The sequence below is a fragment of the Corvus cornix genome, chromosome 2 (genome assembly GCF_000738735.6).
Source record: "Corvus cornix cornix isolate S_Up_H32 chromosome 2, ASM73873v5, whole genome shotgun sequence".
NCBI classification, from domain to species: Eukaryota; Metazoa; Chordata; class Aves; order Passeriformes; family Corvidae; genus Corvus; species Corvus cornix.
In genome coordinates, this window is record NC_046333.1 from 61,926,866 (window position 1) to 61,952,491 (window position 25,626).

At 41.9% G+C, this 25,626-nt stretch overlaps 1 protein-coding gene across 3 annotated transcripts in view; it reads left to right on the top strand.

Moving 5' to 3' along the window:
- The first annotated feature begins 1,937 nt into the window (after window positions 1-1,937).
- The window catches only part of MBOAT1 (membrane bound O-acyltransferase domain containing 1), a 56,025-nt gene continuing 32,336 nt past the window's right edge, over window positions 1,938-25,626 (top strand). For 2 of the 3 annotated variants that reach the window (XM_039549643.1, XM_039549645.1), the window contains exons 1-3: window positions 1,970-2,105; window positions 24,664-24,809; window positions 25,332-25,409. In XM_039549643.1, the coding sequence (XP_039405577.1) occupies window positions 2,016-2,105; window positions 24,664-24,809; window positions 25,332-25,409 (314 nt within the window). In that variant the 5' untranslated portion in view covers window positions 1,970-2,015. Of the gene's footprint in view, window positions 2,106-24,663; window positions 24,810-25,331; window positions 25,410-25,626 lie in introns of all 3 variants that reach the window. The other variant, XM_039549644.1, reaches the window with a different exon arrangement.

Consider the following 25,626-nt stretch of genomic DNA (forward strand, 5'->3'; position numbering starts at 1 on the left):
TAGCACAAGAACAAAATAGCCCTCAATGAAATTACAAGGCAGCTGCTTTAAAACAAGCCAAGGGAAGTACTTTTTCATACAGCACCTAATTAAACAGCAGAACCCATGGGATACTGTGGAGGTCAAAAAAAATAAGTTGATTCAAAATATATTAGAAATGTAAGATAGGCCTATGAGTGGCTATTAAACATGATTTTCCAGATGAAATTTCCATCTTGGAAATCCTGATGGCTACAGTACAAGGTAAAAGTATTGCTCTGTTCCTTTTTATCTGCAGCCAGCTTTACTCTAGTTCCCTTCACTGGGCTCCTTGTGCCACTTCAGAGTTGCCACCTCCTTCCTTCTTGTGCTCTTGCGCCTGACTTTCTCCATCTGTCTTTCCCTCCTTCCAGCTGTTTTCCGGATCAGCTGTTTTCACCACCGAACCAAGCCCAGATGGCTGAGCACTGAATACAGAGAGGCATGCAGTTCCTGTGCCTGGAGCTGTGTGATATCTCATCCTGCTCCTGTAGTTGTAGAAATAGGTGGAGTCCAGTCATACAGAAGTATGAAGGGGAGAAGAATGCTTATGGTCTTCAGAAATGCTATGTGCTGACCCCCTGAGTATCCACATGGATTATGTGTGGCTTTTCCCCCAGAACTCTGGCAGTTGATGACTCTTGAGCAGTTTCACAAAGACAACGAAAGGCATTTCCTTGATTCCAGAAACACTACCATGTCTAAACTTGGAAGTCACCCTCCCAGAGGTACTAGATTTCCACAGTGAAAAAAGCTTTGATATTATCTGTACTGTGTGTGTAATAAATCACTTTTATTCTGTTCCCAAAAGCAGATCAATGTTTTTAGCCAAAGCTCAACAAGCAGCCTGCTTGTGGCAGACACAGCCCATGGAGAGTTCCACCTGGATAGTTTTAGGCTGGCAAATTTTAAAACTGGAAAGAGCAACTTATAAAGGACAAGGTTAAGAACTCTCATGCATGGCTATCCAGTTCTTCCAAACCACTTACTTTCCCCACTTAAAGTACCTGTGTGCATGCATGTATGCATATATTTTCACATACATTCAAGCTGCCACCACTAAAATGATACTATAAAGAGAATGTTGTTTCTGTAAATCTCCTTCCCCACTGAACAACCTTTGCCTGGGTTTTCCAGCCCAGTACTGCCTTGGCAGCATAAGCAGGGCACTTTGAACATGGCACAATACCATTTCAAGCCATTTCGCTATTACAGTTTCGGCTGCCACAGATAGCAATTACTTGAAGAAGAGAAAACGGCCGGCTTATTGAAGAGTGTGTAACCAAGCCGACAAGGACCCTTTGAGATATTCCAGGTTCCGAGCATGCCAGCAGCTGTGAGCTGAACAGAAAGCTTTCAGCGCTGACCGAGCTCTCCTTGCAACACAATACCACATTGTCCGGGCCAAGTGTAAGAACACTCCTTCTGCAGATAAGATGAGCTTGGCAGAAGTACCTTTTTAATGGCAGTATTTCACTTGCAAGATAAACATATCACTTACTACTAATTTCTTCCACCCTGTGAAGGATCTCTGTATAAATAAATAAGTAAATAAATACTTCTTCCTGGGACTGTTTTGGCTGTGACACCCCAGCTCTCCCCTGCTTGGAGCAGCTGCGTACGGGCGCCTCGGCCCTGCGGGTGCCGGACAAGTTTGTGCTTTTGGCAAGAACCTGGGGTCAGGAAACTCCGCTGCAGCTGTCTGTGCGCACCCGGACGAGGGGAGCCCGCGGGGCCCGCGGCGAGCCTGGTGCCACCGCGCCAGGGCACCGCGCCCGCGGGCGGCGGGAGGCGGCAGATGCGGCCCCGGGGATGGCGAGGGCTCCCCGCTCCCCGCCCCCGGAGCCCGTCCCGCCCCGCCCCGGCCGTCGGCGGCGGCCCCGCCCCACGAAGGGCCCCGGGGCGGGCGGTGCGCGGCGCGGAGCGGGCGCGGCGGCGGCGGGAGGTGCGCGCAGGTGGCGCCGGGGCCGTGCGGCGGCGGGCGGGGGGGATGCGGCATGGCCGAGCCGCCCGGAGCCCCGCACCGCACCACCGGCTCCACCCTGCTGCACCCGCTGAGCGCGCTGCTGGGCATCCCGCTGGACCAGGTGAGGCTGCGAGCCGCGCCGGGAGCGGCGGGCCCAGGCGGCATCCTCGGCGGGGATCTCCGGCCGGCAGGGACGGGCGGTCCGTCGCTGTCACGCCGTGTCTGCCCGAGGGCCTCGGGAGCAGAGCGGAGAGCCCGCGGTAGGAGCGGGTTTGGGTGGGGGTCGGGCTGCTGTCACCGGGGAAGCGTTTCATTTTTCCCGGCAATGCCTGGCGCTTCTCCTGCTCTCGCAAGAAGTCGCTGCTGGATGCTGCTGGATGCTGTCAGTCACGGTGCTGGGCTGACTGCGGCAGAGTTTGGAATGCTTCAGGAGCTCGGGTGCTGGGCCACCTCTGGGAACCGCGTGGGAAGGTGCGGGGTGCCCTGTAGGGAATGCTTACGTTCGGGCACTACTTTCGTGCCTACAGGGCTGTAGAAGGGAGGCTTAGAAATCACTTCCAGCCTAGTCCAAGTGCCTGATGGAATTGCAAAGTGCATATATGGAGATAGAACACACAGACGCACGCACAAATGGTCTTCTGGGCGGGCGAGTTTGCATTAAATCATTAACAGCATCGTAGATTTTTGGCTGTGGTGGTGTTTTATAGTTGTTTATAGTGTCCTAATTAACTTTACCACTAACAGGCAGAAAAATATTGCTCTCCCCCACCTTTTATTGTCTCTCAAGCCTGCATGCACCTGCTGCCTTCCTGCATTCTTTCAGCGACAAGGAAGTTAGGTCTGGAAGTTTGTGCTGACCAGAAAAAGACTCCATCAAGCTGCTAGGAAGTTCAGCTGTGCTCCAAGAAACCAGGGCAGCAGAGGTGTGCTTGGTAAAAAATCAACAGAACATTGAGATTTATTTGCTTTCTTCTGTTTGCAGAGTGAGTGGTGCTATGTGTCATTTTTTACTACTGTTTGTTTTTAAAGTTGAGTAAGGAATATGTAATTTTATAGATTAAACCCCTTCATCTAACCATGCCAGTTTCCCCCTTTTTTGACAGAAAACAGGTTTTGATGCAAGAAGAGAGATCTGTTGCTCAACACGAAAACAGTCAAACAATAGAGGCCTGTAATTATCTGTGAGCTATTAGTTTAGGAGAAGGCACATGAATAGTGATAGCTTCTCTTTTGAGGTATTCCATGCCATGATTGATGAATACAGGAGCACCACAGAAACCAGGAATAGCAAACGTTTACTGTTCCAGCTTGTTTGTGGTGCCACAGCATACATACAGTGTTAGGCTGACTCAGTTACCAAACAATGAAGTCTTGACAGACTGCAGTTTTTCTTTCTAAGCTTTCAAAATCTTGTCCTTCCATTCAGCCAAGGTGATACAAAGATGGTGTTGTCTGTGGAGAAAATTCTTCTCATGCTGTTCCGGGCCTGAGGATGCTTCACTGTGTCTGGTTACATGCTGTGTTTGTCCCTGGGCCCTGCTCTCATGGGTGCTGCTGGTGGACACTTCGTGTTCAGTGATTTGTGTCTCAAGCCCACAGCAGTAAGCAGGGCCCATGTGCTCTGGGGTCAGCAGTGTGACTGGGCTGTGCGAGTGTGTGTGCAGGCGTAGGTGCTGTCCTGTGGCTGGCCCTGCTGGCTCCAGTGGCATGGGGCAGTGATGGCCCAGGAGGAGCCCCTCCTTGCTAGGGTTCATCACAGAACTGCAGCATAGCTGCAATGAAGTAGAGCTTTCCTCACCTGAAAATCCGCCCTGTTTAACTGTCCCTGTGAGATTATGCTATTGATACTTTTAAAAAATTTCCCCCACTCCTCTTGCCCCGACTGCAGTGTGCTGTACCATGCCAAGCATCAGGGATTTCTGCTGTCCTGGAATAGGACATATCCAGATCGCGGCTGTGTGTGGAAGCACTGTGCCACCACTGTTCCCTCAAATCACATGAGTCTCAACTCTGACCTGCAGTACTAAGGCCCTCAAAAGCAAAATAAAAACATTTTCACACAGTTGTTCTGCCAGGTGGATTGCTTACCTTCCTCATTAGAATGAGAGAGGGTTTTGCTGGAGGGGGAAAAGTTCAGTCACTTGCTCCTCTGCACAGAATGGAGCTCTGTGTTTGAAAGACAATTTTGCCAGATCTGAATCCCATGTGGAGCAGGGACTGGTTGTACATGAGTCCCTTACTGCAGTGCTGAGAGGCTTTCTGTACCTTCTGCTCAGCGCCCAGGCTGCAGCAGGGGAGGTATCTCTGGTTTGCCACTCTGTGCTCAGCCTGTTGGATGGTGACAGCCCCAGTCTCCCTCTGGTACATATGGCTGGCAACCAGTTCCCTGTGGCTGGCCCTGAACCTCCAAAAATGCCAGGAAGTGCCTGAAGAGCAAGAGGCAAAGGTGGAGTTAAGTCCTCCAGGTCACTGTGGTATGTGAAAGCCATGTGTGTGTCTGCCTCTGTGTTAAATGAACAGAGGGCTTGTCCCTTTTTTATAGAGATGGTTTTCCATGAGAACTGTGCTATGAGAGAGATTTCACTCTATGTAAAAGACCAGAAAAGAGCTGAGCTGAAGGTCTGAGAAATGAAAGTTGTAATCATTAGCCTTTCATTACTGAGGCAAGAAAGCTGTGATAATGGTAACCGGAAAATGTTTTGTCATCTAAGAAGCATCTGTTGTATCACTCACTATGGGAAGCATGGATGACTATAAAAATGTCATTTTTCACATTGGTGGTTTTCTTAATTAAAAAATTGCAACTTAGGTTTAAAAGCAGCACAGAATTACAGAGGATGGAGTCCCTATCTGCACTGTGTACCTGGCAGACTGCTCGCATTTTGTTTAGGAGACAGTGCACTGCATGAGAGCATCGTGGTGTTTTCTGCTTTAGATGCTAAAACAGTCTTGTTGTGTCAGTGTGTATTTGCATGTCTCTTTAACGGATGATTGATCTTTGAATTTAGCATTGAAATATTATTTTTTAAGAAGTGCTATATTTGGTAACAAGATTAATGAGCTTGAAAGAGGATGAAAAGACTTTCTGTGTTCAATTCATTCTCATATCCCAGGAAATCAGACTTTGAAGTTTAGCTGACTTGTGTTCTAAAAATATCTGTGTAGGTCAATGACATACCTTCAGCAGCATTTGCAAAAGAATTTTGGGGTGGTTTTTATTTCCATTTCACGTATTCCCCAAATCACTGATGCTCGAATGCCGTCTCTTCAGTTTGCTTATACAGTGACTTTTGGCAAAGTATACACTTTTCTGTTATAAATGCCCCAAATCACCAATTTTGGGATATAGTTCTCTACCATGAATCAGTGAAATATGGAAAGTTAAACATTAAACTTTTAATAGTGTAATTTATGTAAACAAAGTGTGTGTGTGTAAAAATACTGTGAAGAAATAAATATACTATTTAAAGCAATATTAGAAGTAAATTTAATGGCATTGTTTATTCATATGTAGTTTTACCATGCCTTCCTAAGCTCTAGGCATCTCTAGAAGTAATTCAGGCTCAGAGGGTTAAGATACACAATTAAAAAGTTTCACTTCTCAAGGTTATTTTGTAGAACCCTTGATATGCCAGGTTACCTATTGCTTTAGAAGTAGCAACCCTAGTGCAAATGGTCAACTGCTGTACAACAAACTTTACATTTTGACAGGCCTTATTACCCTGACCTATTGTCAGACAGTACCAAAGTTGTGGATTTTGAGGGAAATATGTTCAGAGGAAACTCTCTCAAAAAACTGTATGAGCGTCTTCTCATGTTTGTATCAGAGGGCTTTTAACTTAAGTGTTTCATTGATGAGGTCAGCCATGTTTCTGCAAAGAGGAAAAAAAATGTTCACTTGAACTTAATTTTGGCTTTGCTGATGGGAATGAAAAATTTTTCATTTTAATTAATTTTCATTTATTTTTCATTTTAATTATTTCATTGTAGGTCATCTGCATATTTATATTTTGACAGCAGTTTAAATAAAAAAACTAACTGTGGAGGGATTCGGGGACATGCCTCTGAGTCTCGGGATAGTTGGAGTATTAAAGATGTCATTCCACCATTCCTTGAGTTTGAATAACTGTCTGCCCAAAGCATGCTGGTGAACTGGTTTAAAAAAGGAGAAAGAAGAAAAAAGTATCTGTATCTTTTTTTCCTTTTACAAAAATCAGCATGTATTCTGATCCCAAAATCAGGGATGGTTTTGTTAGCATTTTTGTTAACACTTTTCTTTTTTTTTTGCTGTCTGACTTCAGTTTTACTTCTCTGCTTTCTGATTTAACTAGTCAGCAGATCTGTTAGTCCCAAAGCTCCTTGCATGTGTTTTCTTATCCACTTTTTGGGCAGTGTAAAGTAAAATAAAAAACTAACTTTGTAGGAACTCAGCAGACTTTAGGCTGTGAACTTTCAGGATCCTTTAATGGTTGTCAATAGAGACATTAGAAAATGTAGTGCTGAGGAAAGAAAGGTAATTTGTTACAGACCGAAGCGAAATAACTGAAGATGGAAGTTTATTAAAGATTTAAGTGGGGTTAGGATCAGGTTTTTAACTGAAAAAAAGGTAACAACTGTCATGGTTGGTGGGAACTATGCTACATTTCAATTTCCTAATGCCAGTCATTTTACATTAGAAAATTCTACATTTCCATTTTGAATTGCAGCAGTCTGTGTTACATTGACTGTCTCCCTGCCTAACACACTCAACTGCAAAAAAATGGAGCCATGTAAATTTTAGTTATTTAAGAAACAGTAAGAAAAATAAATTTGAATTCAACACATTTATAAAGAAATATTACTTACCTTGCCAAAACCAACTTTAATTTTGATATTTTCTGACTTTTGAGTACCTAGATTTTGTAAAACTCTTTTCCTTAAAAGGAACTGTTAGCTTTTTATTATAATGCCATGAAGGACAAAGCATGATGCAAAGAACAGAGGAAGAATCTTGCTGACCCTGGTTTGGGTCCCCAGTTAAACAGGTGCTTCTGAACAGGGCATTTCTTATTGAATTTAGAGCAAACTCAGTCTCTAACTTGTTTCAGTCACTTGTGCAAGGTCCAGGATTCTGTATCTTCCTGAGACAGTCCTGGGACAGAGGTATGGTACTTTCCAAAGATTAAGGCCGTACCTAAAGCATTTCTTTCTGTTCAGGTTAGCTATCACCAACAACTGCAATAATACACGTTCTCTTCTGCTTTGGAAACATGTGCTGCCTTTTTCAATGTGTTCTCACTTGGTTTGGCACTGTAGTCTTGAACCTTATGGCTGATGTCTTGATACTACAAGTGTAAATATTTCCACATCCCTCATGCCTTGAAAACAAAGCCTGTCCTATTAAGTTTTTAATTTGGCAAGGGACAAAAGTGCAACTGGAATCAGCTGCTTACAATTTTCCCCCTTTTAAGCAGTTTCCTTCTCATTTGTGTTAAACAAGATCTGGAAAAACAAACGTTGAAGGGCTGCATAAAGTTTCCTGAAACCTTCTCTGCACATTAATCACACCAGTACTGATTTAGTGGTGCTCTGCAGCTATTTTGAGAAAATCTAAAGTAGTGATGGAGACTCTTGGGCTCCAGCCTAGGGATCTAGGCACTGAGCACAGAGCTGGCTCTGTGTTTTCGGGGGAGCCCCTGATGCTTAGGGATTTGCAGTGCATTTGCCAGCCTGGCACGGTATTTAATACTCTGGCTGCTCCTTGGCTCCAGTTACAGTTCACAAGGACAGGCAGCGCTGGAGGCAGGCTTGCCAAACTGCAAAGTGGTGCTGCTAGTCCCTGGGCAAGGGAGGCTGCAGCACTGCGCTTGGTATTACTGCAGGAATCCAACCTTTTGTACTTATCCAAAATCAAGTAAAAAGCCGGATTTTAAAACATGTCAGTGGGCCACATTTTACTTTGGAGTGAAAAAAATCCCTCTGTATGTGACCCAGGAGTTACAGAGAACCTTGAGGGTACCAAAAATCATCTCCTGGATGCTTGGATAGTCTAGTTAGGGTCATTAAGGAGATCTTCCAAAACCTCAGGCCTGCTCTTAAAAGTACAGCCTGAAGCAAAAATTTCTACCGTTGTTTACTAATAGTGGCGACAGTGTTTATGTTAATACTAATTTGGAGCAGGAGTATCCTTTGGGAAGGAATCCCTTGACCATCCCCATTTGGCACAAAGTAGCCCTGGAGCATCTACACAGGGTTGCTTTCTGAGGATGTGAAGCCAGAGGGTGCTCCCCAGGGAGCTGCAGTGTCTCAGCTGTTCAAAAGCACACAGCGCTTGAGTTCAGCTCCTCTGAATGGAGACCCTCCAGACAATGAGTCACAGGAATGAGGCTCCTCGCCCTCCGCTGCTTTGCTCTTCAGACCCATTTTTGCTCCACCTCAGCACTTGCTAAGATGGACATAGTGGAATTCTCTGACCTTCATCTGGTGGTTTCTTCAGAGCACAGCACTGGTCAGGCTTGTTTGGTCACTTCTGAATAGGTGGAATCCAGCCCGTTCTGCAGAGGGCTCAGCCAGGTCAGCCAGTCCTGCCTCTGCCAATGGAGAGAATGGCACGTGGAGAAAAACAGCAAAGGGAAACCCTTTGGGTGGTCCTTTCCCAGAGCAAGATTGCATCAGTCTCCCGTCATATGACCTTGACTGGAAATGTTTATTTTCACCAGTCCTTTTGTTTCCCGGTTTAAAGTATTTTAAACAGCTTTTGCAAAATCACAGGTGAGCACGGAAGAAACCAAAAGCACACATTCTGACATAAGTGGTTTTTTAGAAGTTTTTTGGATGGGGTCTACTTACAGTATGTTTCATCCTTAATGGAGTTGAGTGGAATATTTTTTCTCCTGTGTTTTGGGCTTCCGTCATGATAAGAAAATCCCACGCTTTAGAAAAAATCTTAATAATGTGAGGAAAAAAATTCCTTGTAAACATATTTTTGAATCAAATATGTTGAAACAGTTACAAAGATTTGTTCTCAATCATTCCTCTAAGTGTTAGTAAAATACCCGAATAGAAGATGATTTTAAAAACCAAAATTCAAAGTATTAACTAGACAGCTTTTCCAGCCTGGAATTATTTTTATTTTTTTTTTAACAGGAAATGGTACTCATTGTTCTGAAAACTTTTAAGAAAGTTAATCAATCAGTCTGTAGCATGAGTGTTGCCATGCTGTCTGGTCTGAGGCAAAACAAATAGCAAATATTAGAACAATTCTTCATTTTCCTCTTTCTGCATGCTTTGTCCTTGCGAGATTTGAGCACTCTCAACATTTACCTGGTGACGGAGTGGCTGGATAACGGGAGTTTGCCTGTGCCCTCATGTGACACCCTGCAGTGTAGTGGGTGGGAAGCTGTCTCAAAGCATGTGCTGCTTACCTAGATGATTTAAGCAAAAGGCAAATAGACCTGAGTGTGTGCATCTGGCTGCTAAATCCCAGACAAAAACCTGGCAACCCTATGGAATACCAAGTTTAAAATTTTTGATCAGTGTGAAATTATATTCCATGGTCTTTAAGTTCAGTGAGTGTATCAGGCTGGGGACATCTGGGATGGAAAAGGGAGGCAAGAAAATACTCTTTTAAATAATTTGTTTGGATTATGTGCAGAATGCTAGAAAAACTAAATAGCCATTTCTGTTCAAGATACAGACTTCAAATGCTGACTGTCTTGGACTGGGTGAGTGTTTGCTGCTTCTATAGCCCCTGGTCTTGTGACAAAGCTCTAATTGGACTTGAGCAATTTCTTCATTTGTGGTTTCTTGTTCAAGTGCAATTTGGCCCTGGTATGCAGATAGGGCAGGAATGGGAAAGGCAAAATGACAAGGCAAAACCTAAAACAGTTGAGGACCCCCTGCTTTCAACAGTTCTTGGAATAACTCCTATGCTTGTTTTCATGCTCATGTATTGGTTTTAAGTAAAACTTTTTAAGGACCACTGAGTAGAAAAGTTTTAATTTTTAACTTTTACATCTGGCTTAAATGACATTATAAACTGGTGAAAGTGGGTTTTTTTCCCTGTTACCAGTGCAAGGTAGTGTTAAAGAGAGTACAGTACTGACTGTGTGCACACACAGAGGGCAGGTTCAAATCCCTGACTCGTATGGTTTGTATGAAGTATTTAGACCAGCAAATTCCAGCTGATAGATCAATAATTTATCTGTTTTAGAGAGAGTTTTAGAATTACTCTGTTCACTTACAAGTGGAGTTTAAGTAGTCTGACATTTACACTTCTTACTTGTCAAGGTTTCTCAGGATATTTTGCCAACTATGCTGTATTGAAGGTGAAAGCAAAGTGTAGACAGACGGTTTGGAGACAGCGACTGAGAAGTTAAAGTTCATTTTTTCAAAATTAAATTCAGTTTTTGATGGCAGCGTTAGACATCCACAGTGAGTTGTAGGCACTGTTAAGACCCACAGCTGTCTCTGCCTTGGTGTGTATGTTTGTGTTCATGCTAATTCTCTAGAGGCAAAAAATTGTGGTCTGTAGTTGCCACGGCAACAATAACACTGCACTCAAAGTATGGGTGGGTTTTCCCTACTTTATACAAATATGTTGAAAGTGTAGGCATATTGCTGTGAGACACTGTGAAATATGATAGACTCTTGAGAGAGAAAACACTTGTTTGTTTTTTGTTCAGAGAATATAATTTTAATTTTGTGTTTCCTTTATTGCCACTTCTCCGCTGGAGTGCTATTTCCTAATTTGTAAGCCTAACATCGCAGAGAGGAAAATGGGCTCAGCAGTTTGGAAAAAGAAAGTTTCAGAGGTGTTCTGCTGATGCTAGTCAGCAAATAAAATGAGGATTAGAGCAAAGAATGGTCAGGGCAGAGGGAAATGGGTGACATAATTATATTTCTGTTCCATTGTGGTTGTTTTTGTCCATCAAAAGATGACTGTAGCTGTTCTTTGCCATGAACCAGAACGAAAATATGAACTAGATAAAAGAGAAAAAAATTACAGGGTAAGTTTATTTCTTAAACCTGCTAAAGTAAAGTGAAGGAACTGAGAGATTTGCTTTAGAAATGTGACTTTTAAGAGGGATCATGGTGAAAGTATATGTGAGCACCATAAAAGAAATAGATCTAGGCCTTAGAGTAATAGAATGTGCTAAAAGATCATTTAGCTTCAACCCGTATGCCAGGGAACCTTCCACTAGACCATATTACTCAAAGCCCCAGGTGGCCTTGAGCACCTCCAGGGATGGGGAGTTCACAACCTTTCCGGTCAAGCGAAGAAGGGACTTGTTCCCTTCTGTCTCCCAGTGTTTCTTCATGTTCAGAGAAACATGTGATAGGCTACAGATTCAACAGTGATTAAAGTTAAGGTCTTTTTCATGCAGTCCAGACCTGGCTGTGAAACCCTTTCACAGCAGGAGGCTGCTAAGGCAAAGAACTTGGCCAGAGCCAGTGTGGACTTGGATGTTTATATGAAAGACAGGAGTTTCTAGGGTAAACGTAGCTTAAATTTGGAAGTACCTGTTCTTTTTCTGGCTCCTTTCAGGGCTTGTTGCCTCTGCAGGCGCTGTTTTTTGTCAGCTCAGCCTCTGGTGTTGCTGATGCCTTTAGCATCCCAAATCGCTGCTGACAGTTCAAAGCATGGCTACTTCCGTTATGGGTTAGTGACTCTGCTAGAGTCATCACCCCCTCCCAGACCTTGACTCGATGCTGGATTTACTACTTGAGTTTCTTTGCATGGTGATGATACAGCAGGAAGCACCAGATATCTGCAGGGAAGATCAGCCAACGCCCAGCAGAGGTTACTTCTCCAACATCCCACTTTCAGGCAGCCTCTGCTGCAGCTGTCCTTCTATTTATTAGTTTATATAAAAAGTAACTGTCTCCTTTTTTGATTTCCAATGAATTCCCCTGTTGGGTTATCCTCTTACTTTTCTGTTCTGATTTTTAACTGCTGGGGGATTTTTGTCCATATGCTGAGCACTTCCCCTCTGTTCTGTTCAAGCTGCATATCTTTATTGCTGTATTTGATAGTTTCGTGATCTGCATATATTCTTTGAATAGGCTATGCCAGTAGGTGTCTGGTGAAGTCTGCCTTCATCCTTTGATAAGGTTCTGACATCCTGGTGTGTAGTCTGTTATCTATCTGTTTATCAGTCATACATATTTGTGTGCACCATTTCCTCAGTTGCCTAGATGTCTCCGTTAGGCTTCCTGGGTTTTTCTTCGCCTAGATAGAGTTGAGTTAGGGTTTAAATGATTATCAGGAGAAAATTGATTCTGTATCGCCTTCTCTTTTTCCTTTTCCTGTGGCACTTCAGTTTTTGAGCATAGTCACTAATAAGGGTGATGTATGTGTCCATTTTAGAAGACCCTAAATGGCAAGTGTGCCTGTTTGCTGTGCCTAGGATCATGTTTTTGCAATTGCTTGGAGAATTTCTGTCTACAAGACGGTGGCCTCATTTATTTGCTGACAGGTGGAACTACTGGCTTGTGCCCTGGAAAAGCTTCAGGTGGTCACTGGGGACTGAGGTCGCTCGTCACCTCCAGCTCCCGAGTCTCCTCTCCTTTGTCCCATATAAATTCTGTGCTGCTCATTGCTCAGGTGTCTTCCAGCATCAAAGAAACTGAAAAGCTCTCCGAATCTGAATCTGCACCTGAGTGCTACAGTAACAGTGGGAAAAACACCATGTGCATTTTGAGATAGTGAAGTTTGCTAAAAAATCAAACCTGAAATGCTCTCTCAAGGTACCTCTGAGATACCCAGATGTTAGTGGTATAACCTTGTGATAGAGAGGTGGGAATACATTTTGGAAGCCAGCTGGGCAGCTCATGCAATGTCCTAGTTCTTTTAAAGCATGTGTTTTAGGCTTTATGTGTAAAGGGCTTGCTTGAAAGGGAAATTGTAGTTGTTCATGCAACTTACAGGATTGTTGAATTTCTTTTACCTGGCTATGTTCAAATTCTTAGGGTATTTTGAGAAGAGTTCACTTGGAGTTTTTGGAATTTTGTTGTTGTACTTTGTTTCTTGGATAGTAAGTTGCCTGTCACTGCATAGTAGGAGCATCGCTGTAATAATTTTAAAATATAAGAACATTCTTCCCTTTTTTTCCTAGCTGTTGAATAGGAAAAAGTGAGACTTATTCCTGTTACCTAAGAAAAGCAAGTTAAGTTTCTGCTATTGCTGACTCTTTAGCATGGCAAGAATAAAAAAATACCGTGATTAAGCAAACATGAGTGAGTTTTTTCCTCCTCATATCACAGTTATCTTTGGAAAATATCAGTGTTATAACCCAAAGTTCTGCTGTACTGCATGCGAATAGAACTACAGAGCTCCAGTGGGGGATATGTAAAGAAGGCTTTAATGAGGCAAGGAAATCAAATCTTTTTTCCTGAAATATAGTATAGTGCAAATAAAATTAATTTATAACAAAAGCCAAATATATATTTTTTTTTAAATTTGCATTTCTTTATTCATCAACTGATGCTTGTTCATGCTGTGTGTTTTCCTGTTAGTTTTTGTTTTGATTTGGTTGCTAAGTTTGAAAACCAGGAAATGCAGGCTTTTTTAGTTTTTGTTATTTGTTTGTTTAATTTGAGGGGGCAACCCCTGAAATTCCTTCAGAACATGACTTTTTTGAAAGGTACTGATGATTTCCAAATATGTTAGCTTACTGGTGGTTGAGATGTTTGACTTGTGCCAAGTCCTTAGCACTTGTCATCTCCAAGTTTCATGTTTTCACTAGTGTCTGAAGCTGAGTGCCTAAAATTAGATATGCTTCAAAGTTCAGCTTGCAGAGATATTTGCTGTAGATGTAAGGTGCTTGTAGCAGGCATAACTAAACAGCTGAGGTTATGTTCTTGTCTTTTGGCGTGGTTCACGATCCAAAATAAATGATCATGAAGCAAGTATGCTGCAAATTCCAAGCAGAAATAAGGAAGGAGAAAAAAAGCCGCAAGAGGATATTGTCACTGTACACGTTTTGTTGTTGTCTTCTCTTCCTGCCATGGTTCTGAAGGGATTAAAAATAAATCTGCAGCCCACATGAATGAAGGTTAGATAAACATGTTGTATATTGAAAAGCATAGAGCAGTAATTTTACTTTTAAACTGTAGAACAATAGGAAGGAGCAGTATTTTGTGGTTGTGAAAGTGAGCATCTGGAGCTGGCAGTTAACAGAGGTTTGCTGATTCTACATGGTCACTGTAATAGCAAAAGAATGAAACAAAGATAATTGTGCTTGAATTGGAAAAAAAAAGCACATTCACAGCTCTTTGGAAATAGGCTAAAAATGAAAAAAATAGCTAACTAGAAAATCTGCTGGCCAGCAGAATCAAGTGCCTTGGGGGAAATGTGTGACTCTGCAAGCTGCTGGAATATATAAAGTTTTCATTGTTTTTGGAAGCAAAAAGACTGAGTTTTACTATCTCTTATATTTGCAAATATAGTTGTCTAAATATAAACTGATTTTCCCAATTAAATGGTTCTGACTAAAGCTTACTCTGAAAAATGTGATTTTGCCTGTATTCCTGCCCTCGTGCCATGCTTCTTTTTCTTCCCATGTGAAAAATCCCTCTATTGTGCATCTGCATGGGTTGAGCTGACTGAAAACTAATTCTAAAGGCAAAAAGTTCTCTGCAGATTCACTGCGCATTTTCCCTGGCCCTTACTAATGGCTTCCCAAAAGTTTTGTGTGTCCTCTTCTGCCTGTGAAAAGTAGCTGTACCTCTTTCACCAGATTCTGTTGACTGCATTATTGGAAAGGGTATGGTCTCCCTTTATTTTGCTAGGTTGGAGCGTAAGAGAGCAACACAGATCTTCACCTTTCCATGTTGATGTACCCCAAAATTATGTTTTTACGCTTGTCTGAAAGCATTTGCTTCGTTCTTCACTCCGTCTGCAAGTGCTGTTCCTGTGTATTTCAGAGACAGAAAACCGCTTAGGCAAGGAAGAGGACAGGAAGAAGTGAGGTTTGCAGCACCTGCTTGGGGAAGCAGGAAACCGAGTGCGTTTGACTACACCCATTGTGTGGGAGCATTGTTACCCTAAAACTCCTCCACACACATCCAGCAGTAGATGTGCTAGTTTGCTTTTCTCCTACCTGGCACCTTTTCTTTGGTTGGTTGGTTTTAGGTTTGTGTTTTGTTTTGTTTTTTCCCAGGTCTGTTTCAGGCACTTTAAAATAGTGCAGAATACCAGCTTCTGGAATATGATACTTTTTTATGGTGTCTTTAAGTGTTAAACCAAAAATTGAAGCATGAGAAACTATGGGTCGTTTTTGAAAACTTCATTTCTTACAACGAAATGAAGTCCAGTTTCACAATCCAGGGATTTCTTTTTGCTTCCGGTAAAGTTAGTGCATGTAGTATAAATAACATTTATAACTCTGGAGCGTACATTTCTGCATCTAAACTTACTCATCTAGAGTACTTTTATAGTAGAAGTACCTGTTTTAGACTTATGCTTCAGGATTAGATGAACTGCCTTTTTTCCTCATTGACATTAAAAGAAATTTAGATGGACTAGCTCTGGTATCGAGATGAGTGTTAGCACAGATAAAACCTACCCTTTCCTCTAGCAAAGTCCATGCATAAATTTTTTAAGCACGTCCTAATATGCTAATTTTTACAGTGCCCTTGTTTTAAGTTACTATGAGCATGACTGAGCATTTAAATACGGGATGTTCCAGATTTTCTGTGTGTAAGGGCCTAATAAAGTGTTACATAAGACCACTGTGATGTCTGAAAAGTGTTGTCTTTGATCAAGCCACTAATTCCAAGGATAATGTGCTTAAATTTGGCACAGTGCTGACAGTTTCTACAATGAGGAAAAAAAGACCAACTTTCTTTTGGCCTAGAAGAACCTGTCAAGTTGGCACTTTTTTCCCCTTACTGATATTTGTTTCTTTCTGTTGTGTGCACTTACTGGGATATCACTGGGATAATGTGAACAAAACTGCTCTGTTTGTATTGGTTTGTATTTTTAAAGACCACTGACGTTTTTCTATAGAAAAGGAACTGAAAATAGAATTGCACAGACATTGCAACAGCAAGAATGGGGCAAGTTATTTCGGATGTGCCAGTTCCCATTCTAGGGACGGATTGCACTTTAAGCCTACTGTTTTATTTTTAAATTGATGAATATGTGCAGGCTCAAGGGTTTCATCTGGCCTGAAAGTTAAGTGTGTTTCTGAATTGGGACTTTACAAACACTGCTATAAGGATCCTGCCATTCGTATGTTCATGCAAACCATATTGGTGTTTGGGGAAGATAATTTGCATTGAAGTCACTGAAAGACATGGTAGCAGGGTGGTTGGGTAGACAAACATTTGTCTGTATTCCTTCCTTGTGTTTTGAATAAATCAACTATGTACTTATCAGTTACACAGACAAAGTGAAAAGGTGCTTGACTTACTGTGTCATGTTCTAAGTTTTTAAAAACTAAACCTTTAAATGTGCAGGGAGAAAAATCAGGTCTGTGATGATGCTATTCTTAGTGCTGCTACTTTGAAGTTATTTACTAAAGAATGCAGATGTAGAAACTGGGCTGAAATCTCAGGAGCAGTTAGTGCTTGAGGCTTGTGAACTCGAGCTGGATCATGTCTAATGAGACCTGTCTTGGTCCTGCTTCCTTTTTGTTGCTGTGGTGTCCATCCATTGTCTGTGGTGGATGAGGGGACAGTGTTGTGGAGTGGGAGCTCAGCAGTGCTCTTGAGAGGTGATGTGGAAATAACTGTTTGGGATTTGGGGCACTCATCACATCTGAAAAGACCAGTTGGGGTCAGTATCTGTTATCCAAGAATTCATTTGTGGGGAAGTGGTGTATTTAATGATTATGGAAACCAAGGATCCAAGCTCCAGATAGGTGCCTGAGGCCTGCAGGTGGCTTAGAAAGGGATGGGGGAAGCAGTGCTGTGGTGTTCCCACCGTGGGAACTTCCTAGAGTTCTGGGGACTTTCAGAGAAGTCTTTGCAGGGACTCAGGTGTCTGCTTTGTTGTATTTTACTCTCCTGGAGTTGTTGTCTTCGTTGTTTCTGGTAATTTTCACTTAAGCATCTCTCTCCTAACTTCACATACTCTTAAATGGGGCCTTCTGAGCACTCCTGATAGAAGACCTGGAGTGATGCAGTAATATGGTGGTAAGGTTGGTCAGTTCCCTCTTCATCAGTATGAATCTATGCATAACCAAGGAGGGTAGATGATACAAAATGCCATCTTTCCTCCCAGAAGTACTTGATCCAAGTCACTATTTTGTGAGGAAGCAAGGCTGGTAGTTCTGGTATTGGGTTTTTTTTGCTTGTTGGGATTTTTTTTTTTGGTGTGAAACTTCTTATTTGGATAACAAGATTTCACTCGTCTTTTCCTTTTCTTATTAAAATACCCTCTATATACTGACCTGCTGGCTGTAGTTCTGCTTTTAGACATGTCTGACATGTAATACTGTGCAATACTCCACCTGCACAGAAATATGTAAAATTATTCTTTTAAAAGTATTTTTTGGACTTAAAGGTATTGTAATTAGTGTGGTACCTCACTGCTGAGCAGTCTGAAGAAACAAAACAGATCTAATAACCTAAAGGCATTCTGGTTTAAAAGAACCACCAGAATGACTAAAGGCTCCAGATTGTTTGATTTTGCTGCTGTTTCTCTTACAGGTGGGAATTAGTGCTGGATATCTTAGATACAAGGGAATTTTGTCATTTGGCATTACTCGCTGAGAGAGCAGTAATTAATGAGTTACAGGTAGTGGCAGAACATTGCTGCACATAAATGATCATTGCTTAAACATCTGTTCAACATACAGAGTCATTATAGCTCAATGTGAGAGCTGTTGACAGTGAGCTAAAGCTGGTTTTGGATCAGGTCCACATATTAAATTTATCAAAGGTAAATGTATGGGAGTGTTACTTAGCATCATGATGCAGATTTGACTTCTCAAGCTTACTTTTGACTTAAATGTCTTTTAAAATTCTTGATGACTCAGGTTTTAATCTATAACTGTATTTTGTGTCCTGCTAGTGGTTATTCTGCTAGTGGCTTCACAGAGGTAATCCAGAAAGAACATCTGTTTCAAGTTTACAGTCTAAATCATGGAAGGATATTTGACCTTGTAAGTAGGGAAACAGAATTTACCCAGGAAAACAGCACAACAAGCCAAAATACTGTCAGTTTTGTATATTCTACTTCACCAACTCCATTTTCTGCATGCAACTGCACAAAAAAAGCCAAGGCTATGACAACTTAGTGCTGCTTCTGAAGAGAACAATAATCTTAAATTAGTCATGCATATACGCTTTTCTCTCTCTGTCTCTCCCATGAGAGAAATTCTATTTTTAAGCCTTTGCTTCTGTCCCCCCAAAATCTTCCATAGGACTCCTACAACACAAAGCCAGAGAAATGAGTTGTTTCTGTATAGTACTGGAGATGTGACATGTCAGCAGTGGAATCAGTATTTCCCTAATGTAAATTAATTTGTCTCCTCTCTGATCCATGCTGTTTGCAGTCCACAGTGCCTGGCTATAAACAGAAAATACAGAATCCTGCAAGTGACAGTCAGTTCTGCTTCCTTTACAAACGCCTGTTTGTGCTGGCTCTCAGAGTTCTGTGCAAAGCAATACCACTGTGGGCAATAAGGGGAACTGCACAGACAATGTTACACAAATCCTTTTCGTTCATGGACGCCTAAGTCAGAATTCTAGCAGTGGGAAACTTGACATGGTCTCTATGATATTGCTCTCCTTTTTGGGGGTGCTTGTCCCCTCCCTGTGTAGAGCTAAGTGATCTCTGCAGAGACTATTTGTCCTTATAGTTCATAAAAATAGTCTGGAAGATCAAAATATTTTGAGAAATTTCAGCAAGTATCAGATATCTTTGAGATCTGATTAAAGACTATTCCATCTCTCATTCTTAACATGCCCCTTTTAAATATCACACTTTTGATGTTACGAAATGCTGTAATAACAGCAGGTCTGGTTTTCAACATCAAAGTAGAAATGTCTTCAGAAAAGTGAACTTAAACATGTTGTTTGCCAGATATCTTTGGTTATATGTGCAAAATAATCTTTTAAACATGGAAAGCAAATTACTGCATTTCTGTAGTTCTTGCTTTATTCTTTGCAAGAAAGACATCATCCTGGAAGATGGGGCTGATCTCTGGCAGAGTGGAATGCTTTATTATGGTGTCCCCTCTCCAAAGTAGTACCCAAGTGATGTTGTACTCCACAGATAGTGGTTTGACTTGAGGAGTTGCTATTGCTGTCAGTAGTTTCTATTAGCAAGGTTCTTCATGCTTTTCCAAATACAGAAAAACAGCTGTTTGGTCATCTGTGGTAAGTCTGTGAACAGAGGAGACATGCTAATTTACCAGATAAAAACCTTGTAGCAGTCCCCAAAACTAGTGCTCGGTTGCTCATTAGTGCTTGGCAACAGAGTACCCTGACCATGAGCTGTAACTTCATCTTTATACTGAGCTACCATGAGAGGCCTCTGTTCTTACACTTTTGTTCAGCAAATGAAATGCAGATTTAAACCTTTTTTCTCTCATTTGGCTGCTAAGTGCAAGGCCTGTAATAAAAGTAGAGGTATCCTCTGCCACAGCTATAACCTGAGTGCATCATCTGCTGCATATTGAAATGGACATGACCTGGATGCTAGCTGGGAATATTCTGACAGCCTGGCTGTGCTGTAACGCACTTGTACCTCTGTCTGTGAATGTGTGTGAATGTGCAACATGCCTGGTTTTTATCCAAAGATTCTGTGCTGTTGGGGACACACCAGCACCTTGTCATCCAACAAGGGGCAAGTTAGCAGTGTGACTGCTCATAGTGATTGTCAGAGTGAAGGAATTACAGCATTAATGGGAATTTTGCTTAGAGAGGAATGTCTGGTTTGTGTAATGGACTTAATTGCCATTTGGAGTTTGGAGAGAACTGCGCGGTCAATTTGTTATATCCTCCTAGATTTTTGGAAAGTGAGATCAGATTTTCTGCAAGCCTAAGGGAGGAAAAATGTAGTAGAGGAAAAACAAATTATTTTTGTGGTCAAAACAGAATGCAGGATATTTCCTTCTGATACTTAACTATAAGGAAAAGGTTAAAAGCCCTAAAATAAGAGGCTATGTGTTTTTACTTAACTATCTCTTCCTAGAGTGTGATCTAGTAACTCCCGAATGTCTATTGCCACTTTTTTAAACTGGGAGATTTGCAGATGCAAGGCTTGTGGAGTGAGGAGAAATGAAACTTCCTGAAGTGGCTTATTAGTAGCCTACCTTCAACTACAATAAGTAGTGACCAAGACTCTTTGTAATGATTTGGTAGAAAGGTGTATAGTCAGGTTTTGTCTCCTCTCATATTTTCTGTTTCCTGTCTCAAGAATTTCTAGCTAGGAAAAGCACTTTCTGTTTTCTTCTTTTAAGATTTTAATGGGATTTTTTTCAGTATTTTTTCAATGCACCAAGCAACACGTTTGCCTCTCTCTTTGGAAATCCTCTATGGCTCCACGGCTTTCCTGTTACAGGGATTTGACAAGTTACTACTTTTGTTTGGGTTTTTTTTCCCATTCCCAGCCTTCACCATGGAGCCAGTTTGCTCGAAGTGAATAAGTTTGTTCTTATTCAGTGTTAATGACATTGGGCTCATGTGCTCCAAAGGGTGAGATTTTTAGATGCACCTATTTAACTTCAGGTATTTGAAACCTTTATTTTGTGATTTGCCAACTGGCATTTGCCCTTAGAAGTGCCCACCTGCAGATGGTTAATTGGATCAAATGAAATACTGAGCAAAAAATTTCATGGATTTCTTCTGAGAGTGGTTAGGAAGTTGAAGAGATGACTTTCCTATGTAAAAAAAGGCCCTGCTTGTTGATGGAGATGATTGAAAAGCTGGTTCCAAATCCCTAGGAGTTAGTGTTTTCCCTTCCTATAGTACCAGTCCAATGTTTGCCAAGTTTCACCCTGTTAAAAATGTGAGGACATGCAAAAGCTCAAGGCAGATGGGACTGACCTTTTAGGGCTTGGATTATAGCATAGTTCAGTAGGGGGATCTTGAAACCACTGTGTTTGGCTATTCTTGTATCAACATCATGGGTGCTTGATGGGTTGGTTTGACCTGATTGCTAAATTTGTGTAAAACTGAGATTTGCAATCTAAACGTCACTTCTGAGTTATTGCTAATACAGAATTTAAAAGAATAAAGGGAGGAACTACAGTTTACTTTGTCCTTTGTTGTTCATACCTGCTCTGGATCCATCCAGACTTTTAAAGTTGAGACTAATAAAGAATTAAAGGATTCATTAACCAGACAACAATGACGATCGACTCGGTTGCACTGGAACTGTTTCAGATTCTCTCTCTCCAAAAGTGTGGATATCTTGTTTCTGCATTGCAAGGCTGTCTCCAGCTGGCTGTGACTCAGATACAAGTCTTCCAGATGTCGTTGCAGAATACTGTGATGAGACTGCCTTTCTGTCTTTCCAGTGTGTAATCATGGAAAATGAAAGGAAGTCTTCTTTTGGTAGCATATCATGTGCTCTGATTCCTAATTTTATTGCATCTTACTCTCTAGAGCATGGAAGAAAGTGACTGTAAAAAGCAAAGGTGTTTCCTTTCTGCTAGCAGAGTTGAAACCAGATGTGCAAAATTTTGGTGGCAATACTGAATAGATGTGACTAGCTAAAAACACAGGTCAAATGACTTGCAATGGTGAGAAGGGTTAACTTGCATATAATTTTTATTTCCGTGTTATTTTTGCCTGGACACCATTCATCAGTGTTCAGAAGCCCTCAATTTTCTGTTTATGAAGTGTTTTCAGCAACAGTGGAAATAACCAAAAGGGAATAGTGTGAACCCTTTTCTCTTTGGAAAGGGAAAGGAAGGAAAGTGTGACTTAGTTCACTAGTGATGCAGCACAACATTTCTTAAATTCTTAGGCATCTGTTTACTGGATGCCTTAAATATGTAGAATGAAGAATAAAATTAATGTCAAATGGAATGCAGTAAAGTCGCTGTCAGATGAACTGCCAGCCTTTGTGCGTATGCATGTGAACGCTGCATGTGTTTAAAACAGTGCATAGAAATAACTAAATAGAGGAGGTATTTATATGAAAAGCTGTTGTGTCCCTCTATTCCTCTGTGTAGAACAGAGCAGATCTGGTCTATTGCCAGATTATTGCTTGCTGAGTGCATTGGGTCTGTGATGTTTGGCTGCTCTGCAGAAACCACCCTTATAAACCAAAAACTGATCGAAACATAAGGGCGACCTACTTTGCTTTTGTCCTGGTAAGAGGCTTTGCACCAACCCTTGCTAAAAGAGTACAGAGAAGGAATTGTCTTGGTTAATTTGCACGACCAAATGAAGGTGTGATAGTGGCGTGGTTGACAGCACAGGTAACATGTGCTCAGAGGAGCTGATGGCGAAGGTGAGCAACAGCACGTGCCCGTGAGGCGGCTCAGCTGTCCTTTGCTGGGCAGTAGCTTCTGATGAAGTCACTGCCATTTTTTTCCTGCTGCCACCAGTCGTTCCCTGCCTTAGCTGTTTAAATGCTATTACAAGTGTGTCAGATCTGGGATCTTGCACTTGCCTTGTGCTGTGTGTGTGAACCTCTGAGATCCCAGCATCCTTAGCATCTCAAACTGGGCATACAAGAGCAGGATGAAAGTAAAAAGCAAACGCCTGCTTATCTTGATGGCTTTTACTGGTGTAAAGCTTCCGTGAGTGACGCTGCACAGAGGGGGGTATTGTCTTTCAAACAATCAGCCACATCAGTTCCTGGGAGTCTTTGCACTTTCCTTCTTTATACTAAATCAGGGAAGCTCTGCATGCCACAGGGAAGAGCTGCACTGGATATGCTAATGTGACCTTAAGTGGGAGCATGATGGAGGGGATTAAGGTTCACTGAATTGTCACTGATGACTTGGCACCCATCAGTCTTGGGAACTTGCTTAGAAAGGATGCAATCAGAGCAGCCCTGTAGGGACTTCAGCGATTTCTGCTGCACCTCTGTCTGTGGAAGGGTGGGAGCGAGGTATTAGCATTTGGAATGTAACTCTATGGTAACAGACAAGTTCAGGATTTCTACTACAGCATCTGGGTTTTGTGAGACCAGTGCAATTTTGTTCTTTTACTCTATAGATCTTCCACTAAAAATGGGAATTGCTTGCTTCAGTTATAGTTCTGTGATACTATTTGTTATAAATGCTGGTTGCTTGCATGAGCAAGAAATAAATTGATACTGTCTCTGCTCCAAAGAACTAAAATTCAGCATACCTAAGTATTTAAATTATTTCATTATTCTATTGCATGACTGCCTGCATCACTGAAATAAAGCAACTGCACCAATGAAGCCAACAAACCTTTAATGAAAGCATTTGCATGAACAGCTAACACCATGTTGGATGTAGGCCACCAGAATAAAAGCACTTTGGGGCTATAGTATCTTGTTAAACACATTGTAAATGTTTTTGACAACAAGCCTGGCAGAATCCAACCACCCCTGGACAGCCAACATGTCAGAGCATTTCCAAGTGAGATATATTATCCTGTCCTGGACTGATAGCTTTGGATAATCCTCTAATCCAAGTGATTGCTTATATGTTGCAGCCTATTTAGTTTTGCTTGGTCTGGGATGACTTGCTGCTGGAGAGCTCAAGGGTGAATTTAAAAAAAAAAAGCAAGATTAAAATTAAAAAAAAAAAAAAACAGGACTGCAACTGAATAAATGAATTTAGCTCCAGTTGTCTAGGGTCCAGGTTGGACTTGAGGATGTTGTATCCCAGTGCTGTATTTGCCCTGTTAGAGACAGTTCCTGAGCTCTGTTTTTCCTCTGACTTCTGGGATTTTTGCTGAGGCTGTCAAAGAGAAGGTGTCTTGAAGAAGGCAACATGATGTTGGTTTTGGTCTGGAGGACGCTGAAGCTTTTGCTTGTCCTTGTGTCTGACAAGAGAAGCCTCTAGTCCTGTACTGTTTGCCCTCCGCATGTCTTGTGCTCCCACTGCCATCGCTACCTCCTTGCAGCGAGGCCAGACTGATTTTCACATGCAGTAGCCAAAGAACATTTGAGAAGCATATTCCTTTAGGTGTCTGCTTGATGGTAGAGCAAAGTTGTTTTCTTTGCACTCAAACCACAAAAAATGGCGAGTTGGAAGATCTGTGTGGAAGATGCTGTGGAGTGGAGGAATTCAGCTACGGCAGTTGCCCCGTTCTCACTGCTTGTGCGCACTGTCACATCAGGATTTTGATTGATCATCAGTTGATTTTGTCCCAGTGTTGAGGTGGGGGGAAAGTCTGGTACTGGGGTGATATTTCAGAGCCCCAGACTGCTTCCTGGCCCCTGCCTCTCACCAAGAGGACTGAAAAGGGGGATGATAGGCCCTGCACCTGGGCCAGGCTGGCAGAGAGCAGAGCTTTCCTCCCCGAAGAGAGAGAACCACCAGAGCCCCACCTTTACACTGGGGTAGCTGGAGCCTGCCCTTCCTCGTCTGATTTTGGGTGGCTGTGTGCTTGTTTAATCCCTTCTGTCACTGGCCAAGAAAAGTTTCCACACGAGTTCACAAGTGAGAATGCTGAGAAGCAAAAGATTCATAGCTCACGATTTCCCCCTCCTCTTCCTGCCTCTACTCTTTAACTGTTATGAGATCAGAGAGAATCCTTCCCCTCCTCCTCCAAGAATCAAAACAGTTTTTTGTTTTGCTTGTCTTTTACAGATCAATTTTGTAGCCTGTCAACTGTTTGCACTTTTGGCTGCATTTTGGTTTCGTATTTACTTGAGTCCCAGTCATGCCAGCTCTGCTGTTCGCCATGCATTTGCCACCGTCTTTGGAATATACTTTGCTGTCTTCTGCTTTGGGTGGTGAGTATTTTGTCACCATTTAGATAAGGCTTGGGTAAAAATAATTTTAAACTTTGTATCAGCTTTTCTGGATTGCATATTTTTAATCTTAAGGCTCTTAGTGCTATCTTAAAAAGAATAACCTAACCAACATAACCATTCCAAACCCTCAAAGTAAAATGACTCATGCAAGTGCTTTTAAGTAAAGTATTTAATTTAATTTGTGATGTTTGTTCTGGAAGTCAAAGCCACACCAGTCTGCTGTGAAGATACGTCTTCTGGAAAAGATGTATCCCACTGGAATGGGCACTTTGAGCCAGGCTACTCTTTCAGTGAAACATATGGATAATATCTTTCAATCAGTATCAGTCTGTTTTGCATAGTTAGGCTATAAAGATGTGGTGTGGTAATCCGGGTTTACTGGTACCCTGACATGACATCACATTTATGTTACTTGCATGGGAAAATACTCTGTTGCTCTGAACTACCAGCACTTCCAGGTAACATAGAAATTATCTAAATACTCACTTTGTTGTCTTCAAGGTATTCCATCCATCTTTTTGTCCTGGTGATGATGAACTATGGCATTATGAATATGGCAAGTATTCCCAACATCCACAGGTGAGCTTACGTGGCTGCAAGTCTGCAGCTGCCCCTTGGACACCTTCTCTGCTTTCAGGGAAAATCATGAGCAGTTTTTAGAACCACCTTCTCTTCTTTCCGTTTTCTCTTTCCCAGTTACTTGCAGGAGCTTTGTTCATGGAATTGCAGGAGCTTTGTTCATGGAGTTACAGAAGCAGCTGTAATCTCAATTTGTGGTTTTTTTGGATTGGTGTAT